The sequence below is a fragment of the Dipteris shenzhenensis genome, chromosome 22, assembly GCF_047967505.1.
Source record: "Dipteris shenzhenensis isolate YYH24624 ecotype China chromosome 22, Dip_SZ_1.0, whole genome shotgun sequence".
NCBI classification, from domain to species: domain Eukaryota; kingdom Viridiplantae; phylum Streptophyta; class Polypodiopsida; order Gleicheniales; family Dipteridaceae; genus Dipteris; species Dipteris shenzhenensis.
Window position 1 is genome coordinate 15319488 of NC_141617.1, and position 8527 is coordinate 15328014.

The 8527-nt window shown below is 45.8% G+C and overlaps 1 protein-coding gene across 2 annotated transcripts; it reads right to left on the bottom strand.

Moving 5' to 3' along the window:
* Nucleotides 1-2601: 2601 nt before the first annotated feature.
* On the bottom strand, nt 2602-6733 carry LOC147887791 (disease resistance protein RPP5-like). Of its 2 annotated transcripts, none has more exons than XM_087393948.1 (6): nt 6646-6733; nt 5727-6327; nt 5350-5625; nt 4623-5261; nt 3128-4474; nt 2602-3015 (listed from the first exon to the last, which is right to left on the bottom strand). In XM_087393948.1, the coding sequence occupies exons 1-6, from the start codon at nt 6723-6725 to the stop codon at nt 2686-2688; spliced, it is 3273 nt and encodes a 1090-aa protein (XP_087250074.1). In that variant the 5' UTR covers nt 6726-6733; the 3' UTR covers nt 2602-2685. The 2 variants fall into 2 exon arrangements, with proteins under 2 accessions (XP_087250074.1, XP_087250075.1); XM_087393949.1 differs by lacking the exon at nt 6646-6733 and adding an exon at nt 6513-6628.
* Between the last annotated feature and the right edge of the window lie 1794 nt (nt 6734-8527).

Below are 8527 nucleotides of genomic sequence, written 5' to 3' on the forward strand. Positions count from 1 at the left end.
CGGAGCAGGAAGATACTGATGTCGAGGCAAGCAGGGAAGGTCCCAAGGTCGGCCACATCCAAGTAATCCCAGGGACCAGATCTGTAGAAGTCGCGAGGAAGCTCTCTCTCCTGAAGCTGAGGCCCGCCAGAGTCTGCAACTGAAGGGGTCGGGCTAGCAGAGAGGGAAGACTGCTCCAGGGGTGGTGTAGACTCGGGGTGCCCTGCCTGGGGTGGGGAAGGGGAAGGAGGCTGTGAGGGGTAGGCAACTCAGACTCCATGGAAGCGACTAACGGGGGAGGGCGGAGGAGGGGGAATGGGGGCTACCCGCGGCTGAGGAACCATCGGTGCAGCTGACACTGTAGGAGAGCGGAGAGAGGCGGGGGAGGGGGGCTAGGGCTGAAACTGGGACTGGGGCTGAGTAGGAGGAGGAGGGGGCTGAAGAGGAAGAGGCGGGGGCTGATGCTGCGGGTCGGGAAGAGGGGGCTGCGACTGGGAAAGGGGCTGGGGCTGAGTGGAAGGGGGCTGGGGAGCGGAAGAGAGGGGAACCTGAGGCAGCGGAGGGCGGGCTACAGTCGAAGAAGAAGCTCTCCCAGGACCCTGAGGCGACTGCCTGTCAGGTCTCTGAGGCGCTGCTGCAGGTTGGGTAACCTCTGCCTCCTTGCCTTTGTCAGAAATCTTCTTATTCTTTCCTCTTTTCCTTCTGACCTCGGTCCAGCCGCCAACCACCTCTGGACTGGACTCCGGCTGCCTCTGCTCCTCCTGACGTGGCTGCCCGGAGGGGGGAGGAGGGGGCCAAGGGGGGGGGTGGGGGGGGCCGAGAGGAGCTGGAGAATCGTGGACAAGTAGCAGCCAGGTGCCCAAAGCCGTGACACCTCAGACACTGTCCTGGCTGTCCTGTGACTACCATGCTCTGAGTAATGCTGCCAGCATCTGTCATGATCTCAATCACTGTAGGGAGAGTCGCAGGGTCTGCCACAGCCACACGGACTCGGGGATCTCCTGCCGCAGTAACCGCGTCGACGAAAGTGTCATGCATCACCCAGCCAAAGTGGGAACCCAGGTCCCTAACTATCGGCCGCAACTCAGTAGCAAGTCCTGGAAAAACTAGCGTCACTAGGGGGAGGTGAAAGGCAAGGGGTGGGGTGGAAGGGCAGAGGGGCGAGGGGCAGGGGGGCGAGGGGCGAGGCGAGGGGCGGGGGCGGGCGAGGGGCGAGGCGAGGCGGAGGGGCGAGGCGAGGGGCGAGGCAAGGGGCGGGCGGAGGGGCGAGGTGAAGGGCGAGGCGAGGGGCGGGGGGGTGAGGGCGAGGGGCGAGGCAAGAGGTGAGGCGAGGGGCGAGGGACGGAGGGCGAGGGGTGAGGGCGTGGAGGCAGGATGAGGCGAGGGGTGAGGGGTGAGCGGCGAGGGCGAGCGGGTGAGGCGAGGGCGAGGGAGTAGTCGAAGGAGGGTAGGGAGGTAGAGGCTGCGGGAGGGAGGGAGGGGGGCTCGCAGGAGCTTCAATACATCTTAGGATAGTTCTAAGGTAGAGATGAGCCAAAGAGCCACCGCAAGGTCTAGGTGTTGAAGAGGTGAGTGGGATAGAAGAGGTGCGTGTAAAGGGCACTTGACATGGTCATACCTTGTCTTTTGAGACATAATACAATAAGCTTTTTAAAAAAAAGATGAGTATAAGAATTACTACACAAAGGATCCAAGCACAAGAAACTATGAGCTCTGATAACAATTTGAGAAAGTAGGAGAGAGAGAATACACCAGGATCCAAGCACAAGAAACTATGGGCTCTAATACCAAGAGAGAATACACACAATAGGTGACTGCACACTACTTGTATTATAAACGAAGAATCTATACATCTTTACCCCTACAATTGGGTTAGGTATTCCCTTTGCCCTTCTAGTCCTCCTTAGAATAGTGCAATTTACACCATTCTTCATAAAAGAATAGTCCTTAGAATCGCGCAATTACACCATTCTTAATAAAAGAAACTAGAGACAAGCATGAGAATCAAAGTTAAGGAAACATGAGAGAAAGAGAAGAATTATAGCTTAAACCAAATAAACCCTCTTTAAGAAAGTATTATATTCAAAGGGATTTAGGATTAACCAAGTACTCCAAGAGTCTAAATCCTAAAGTCCTTGGCTTGTTCATGGGCCTACCTTGAAGCCAAAAAACGGAGAAGCCTTTCAATTCAAGAGTCTAACATCTCTAACTTTCACTAGAAACAATTTAGGGTCAATTTTAAAAAAAAATAGAGAACTAAGTGTGTTAACATGCAATATTCAAGGGTTTACCATGTGTATATTTAGGTCTTACTGGTATTTCAAGGGAGCTTGAATTCATATTTAAGGAATAACGGGATCTAATATGCATATGAAAGAGTTTTTCCTAGGGTTTATGCATGCATGTAAATTGAAACTCAAAATACTTTAAAAAACTCTTACATTGTTAAAATAAGTTAAGCTTAGAAACTTGGAAATTGCTAAGCATAGATAATGCAAACTAAGCAACAAAGAGAAATCAAAGCTAAAACTTAGAGAAAGAATAGGAAAAAGACCTAGAGAAGAAAAGAGAATAAAGTTAGAGACTTGGAATCAAATTTAGATAATATACTTTTGTGGTAGATATATTATTTGGTACTAAATAACAAAAATTGCCAAGAATATTTCACTAGGAAACATCCCCTAACCTGTAATTAAATATTCGGTACTAAACAACATTTTCTCCAAAAAATACTCCACTAGAAAGCATCACCCTAACTTGTGATTCGAATTCATAATCACAATTTTTGAATTCTTCATAATTCAGTCGTCGATAACGGTCCCTCCATGCTTGAAAATTAGATATGGGTCGAGCTTGTTTGCAGGATGAGAAGAGATGATGGAGGACTTGCTTTGAAAGGCATTCATTCCTTGACCTTCTAACAAGTTTGAGTAAGAAAGCCTTATAGTCTAGCAGTGTTAGGTTGCAAGAGAGCTCCATGAAAACCTCTGCGTGTTGTGGGTCAAGGAGAAAATGGGAGACATCCTTCCAAAAGCCCTGCATTGCGCACACAGTCCAAACCAACCGCTTGTGAGCAATCGTGTGTTAAGGCCTTAAAGAATTTGAGAGGCTTATTCTGCAAAAGGGCTGAATAGAAGGGATGACGGACCGTAGAGAAAATGTCGTCACTGTTTCGGTTCAACTCCTCTACTATGGCGTCCGTGAGCACCCATGGCGATGCGCGAAAAAGACTGAGCATTCTTAGAAGGTCGAGAGGTGGAATCTTGCTTACGATTATGAAAAGGTGGTGAAGATGTGGTAGATGGGGATACTCATTCAAGAGTTTTTGTAGTTGGGATGGATGTTGCAAGCCTCGTAACCATAAAAAAGAGAGAGTGGTGGTTAATCTGCTAAAGTCTGGCTGCCACGCGTCCCCAAAGGGAAGAGACAAAAATGTTAAGTGGGTGCTCTCGTACAAGATTGCGTCCAGGATCTTAGCATCGGTGCAAGTAACAACGGCCTTTGACACATCAAGGCTATTTAAAGACCTCATGAGATCAGTCCCGTGAATCTCCTCCAACCTCCTACATCCCCACACTTCCATCTTTTCCAACCTCCCCACATTTTTGGCAAATTCATCACTTTGCAGCCTCGCACCTCCTTCGTAAATCTTCTGCAACTCATCACAATAAAACACCTTGAGCTCCCTCAAATTCTCCAACTTCTCCAACCCCTCCACGGCTCTCAATTCCGTGCAATGCACGATCTCCAGCGTCTCTAGGCTCCACAGAAACCCCAGCCCTTCCAATCTCTCTACATCCCTCACATCACTTAATTGCAGCTTCTTGAGTTTGCTCAGATGTGCCACCCCAACACTCTTCCTTTTTCCTAAGATACTCCGGCTCAACCCCCACACCCAGCTCCAATCTGCAACTGCCTCTTTCCCCGAGTACATAAGACGTTCAAGGTCCTTGCAGGTTTGCAGCTCAGAAAAAGGAATATTGTGCTTTCCTTCCAGCGTCAAAAATCGTAAAGCCGCCAGACTTGCTGTCCCACTGTTGTCCCAACACCCCAACCATCTTCCATCTCTCAAAACACAGTTCTTCAAAAATGCACCGCTTAAGACACCGCAATTCTTCAACCCTTCCACTGACACTAGAACTTTCTCATCATCGGATTTCACTTCCAGGCTCTTCAAGCTCCAATTTTGCTCCCCTATCTTTACTTTCACCAGATCTTGGTTTCCCGTCAGCTTTAGGACCCTGAGTTGAGGATATGAAGAAGCGTCTAGGATTCTTGAACGATTCTCCCACACACACTCTGCAAAACCCAGACTTTCTATGCGGACTTTCACTTCCATCGGCACCTCTCTATCGATGTTTTCTCTTTCCAGAAAGAATGACTTGCCTTTCGCTTCTTTGCCCAACCGTCGCGCCATCTCTCTGTACAAGTCATGCATTCTCAAAGAACCCGAGTTCCCGTTCATCAACAGTGATCTTTTCCTCAGGATTTTCACCTGCGCCCACAAATGATTCGCTACCCTCTCAAAATACACTCCGACGACGAAAATACGAATTGCAAGAAGAACGACTTTTTGATGGTCTAGCAAACCAGAACATGACTTACAGCTTTACAACTGACTAAAGGCAAAGACCAGTACTCACGCTTGTAGTCACTTCGTCTGCTCCGTGTACCAAGTCAAGCCAATTCCACTTTGCATCATTTGGATTTGCATAATTTGGAGTAGATGAAGAAGGAATGAACAAAGCTATGTCCATGAAAATCTGTTTTTCCTTGTCATTCAATCCATCATAGCTCACACGTAGAATTTTGAACACCTGCTCCTCTGGAAGTGCGTTGCAGATCCCTTTGGACCCTAACCTTGTTACAAATCTCTCCCAATCCTCAGGACTCTCCTCTCCTAGAACTGAAGCTAATGCGATCAACGCCAGAGGATGATAGTGGCAAACATAGTCGTGAAAATAGCATACATGTACACAATACCTGAAGAGGCCTTTATGCACCTCGGGGGACTCAAAACGATAGCCAAGGCTTTGCATAAAAAGTGCGATGGCTTCATCCTCCGTCAATGTAGGTACAATTTCTATTGCCGACTTTCCTGCATACCCCCTCAGTACCACTTTGAGGATGTCCAGGCTACGTCCAACGACAAGCACTTTGCTTCCGGTGTGAAAACCCCCTTCCAAAAATAATTGAGCTTCTTTTACAGATTCCATGGCCACATTATCAATAGCTAGGAAAACTTCGTTCTTCCCCATATGCTTTTTCAGCATGTATCGTCCCTGCAAGACCATTTATAAATCAAAAACTACGTGATCTCAAACTCTGGAAGAACAGCAGTAAATCATGAAATTTTCAGACATAACCTACCTCATGCTCATCAGTCACACGCTCTGCAAGCTCTGGTGATATGTCTGTTAGCGCTCTTAAAACCTTCTTTATCAGCTTTAGAATCATCTCTTTCCTGCTTTGAGGCTGCCCGCTTTCAAATTCAATGTGACATGCTCTGCCGAAATATTTGAGCCTGTAGAAATTCAGAAGAGCTGTACATAAAGTACTCTTTCCCAAGCCACTCATACCATACAACCCCAAGATTCGGGGTGATGTTCCATCCGAAAGAGGAAATGAAAACATGCGGTCAACCTCCTGAAACCCATACGAGAACATCATGCATTTCAGATTCTTTCATGTAAAAAGCTATTGCAAATTAGAAGCTACATACTAAAAGGCATTTTCGGAAATCTCACCTCACAAAGCCTTTCCTTGCCTTGAATATCAGAATCGTCACAGGGAATGCCAAGAGGAACCACCTTCATTACATGACTGAGGATGGATTCAATATAAGCACTTTGACTTTGTATGCCCCTGATTAGCTCTACTCCGTTGATGTCACCGATAATTTTCAAAGCCCTCTCCCATTTAGCAATGTTTACTTTGAGGTCATCTTCCAAGGAGGAGTCCTCTTGGTTCTGCTCCCATTTTTTCCATGTCCGAAGCCATCCATCACGCCTCTTCTTATCCTTGAACTCAGGAACGGTCAACCCATAGAACAAAGGAAGAAGTCGCCGCTGAGAATCCACACAAACTGCAAGCTCCAACATTGGGTTTTTCGTAACGGTGAAGAAAGCCTCTGATACAACGATAATGGCAAGTCGGCACTCCCTTGCAACTTCCAGAATGTTTTTCATTGTAACGATCTCTGCTTTGGGGAGGCTCTCCATATCAAAAAAGGGATCCACTTCGTAATCTCTCTTCTTCAGAGCGTGGTGCAACTCCTTGACGAACTCCTTGTCAGCCCCGCTATGACTCAGAAAGATTGTGTCGGGAAGTCCTAAAGATTTAGATTCCCTGAATCAAATAACGCCACACACTCATTGAGAGCATTTCTACCATTGACTGAAGAGGCATAAAGCACCCAGGGCTGACGAGACCGTAAAATGCGAGAGGAAGTAAAACATTCCTCGCTGAGGAGACGCTAAAGTGCGACAGGAAATAAAACGATTCGTCGCTGTTAAGCCCTTGTGTCGTCTCACCAGTGGGAGCTTGCAGACGCGTCGATGGGTAAGGCAGCTCTAATGTCGTGTGTTGCGAACAAAATGCACATTTCAAGAGATGACGATAAAGAGGAGAAAGGAGCTAGAAGCGTTAAGTTGAGAAAGCACTCACAAGCTATGGCATTGAGGAGCAGTTGAGGACGGTGGAAGAGATGCAGAGGAGTCTTGTTGGATTTCGTTGATGACTGCCATTGCCGAGCTTACAGATGGTTGTGAAGGAAGTGGAGGAGAATGGGTTTGTACGTAGCCTTAGTGAAGGTTCAACGCTTTCAAAAGTAAAAATAATTTCTAGCATTTTTCACATGTGTTTTTCTTTCAAATTCTTTGATTGGTTGGTGTGTTGATTTTGGAGCATCTCTTTCAAATTTGGGTTTGCTTTTTGGTTCCGTAAGGGTCATTTTTCACATGTGTTTTTCTTTCAAATTCTTTGATTGGTTGGTGTGTTGACTTTGGAGCATCTCTTTCAAATTTGGGTTTGCTTTTTGGTTTGTAAGGGTCCTAAGGGATGGACAGATTAGTTTTTTGCTAATCGCCCATCCCACTTCTTTAAGTTCATTTGGTCAACTTGACCACTTTAAATTTTGGTTTAGTGGTTGTTTAATGCTTTCTAATGTGCTCCTAATGTGTTGTTAGGGTCAAGTTTTTGCCCTTTTGTGGAGGTTTTAAATGCTTTTGTCTTTTATTGGGTATTTCTCTCTAGAGATGGAGACTCTCTTTGTCTCTTGTATGACACCACTCTTGCCAAAATACCCACGTCTCCACTTTTATTTAATGGTCCACACACACACATACACACGCATACACCTCTTTCACCTCTTTTATCTAGTCTCTTTCACTCATCTACATAGAGTACAAGATCAACATGATCTTCTTTAGTACACATATCATTGATCCATTGACGCAATCCACTCTACCAATCACATAATTTCTCTTAGTATTATATGGCACCACATTTCTCAACACCCCCTAGCCCCTTTCTCCCTAGAGATGGAGGCTCTCTTTGTCTCTTGTATGACACCACTCTTGCCAAAATAGCCACTTCCCCACTTTTATTTAATGCTCCGTCCCACTTTTAATTAATGGTCCATCCACCACCACACACACACACCTCTTTCACCTCTTAACTCTAGTCTCTTTCACTCATCTACTTAGAGTACAAGATCAACATGATCTTTTTCTAGTACACGTCATTCATCCATTGACGCAATCCACTCTACCAATCACATAATTTCTCTTAGTATTACATGGCACCACATTTCTCAACACCCCCAAGCCATTTTACACTTAGACTTATAATGACATTCCAAAAGGCAAGGCCTTAGTGGGATCCCCACCTTGTTTGGAAGTGCATTCATTCCGTCTCTCTCCTCTTCCACATTTTTGTTAAAATTTGGACTTGCATTCATTGAACATTCCCTCTCTCTCCTCTTCCATTGCTCTCCATCTCTCACATTAGACACCAGTCACCTCTCTCTCTCTCTCTCTCTCTCTCTCTCTCTCTCTTCCTTCTTCTCTCTCTCTTCTTTTTCTCTCTCTCTCTTGGCAAGCCACACAAAAAAAATTCATCTTCTTTCAAGAGAGTAAAGATAGACCACATGGGTAATTCAGTCAAGGAAGGGATGTCCCAAAGTCGATGACTTTTGCTTTATGGGAAGTTTCCCATCTTTCAAGACCTCTAACACAATATTCAAATGGATCTAGCCAAGATATGCAATTAATGCTCTCTAGGTCACTGTATTGCACTTCCACAATCTATAAAAAATTACACATGCATTATAAAGGCTACTCGATTTGGCATGCATGTCAATCAAGGTGCTCCTAATACCTATGTTTGACTTAAGGCCAATACTAATGAGGTGGTCATGAACATGCTTTACCTGCTTTAGAGCTGAAATAATGCAGTATGAATCCAGAATACAATACATTTGACTAAATCTGGATGCATCCCCTTGCTACATTTTGTTGGAAAGCAAGAGCGTCTCTTTGCAATCCTT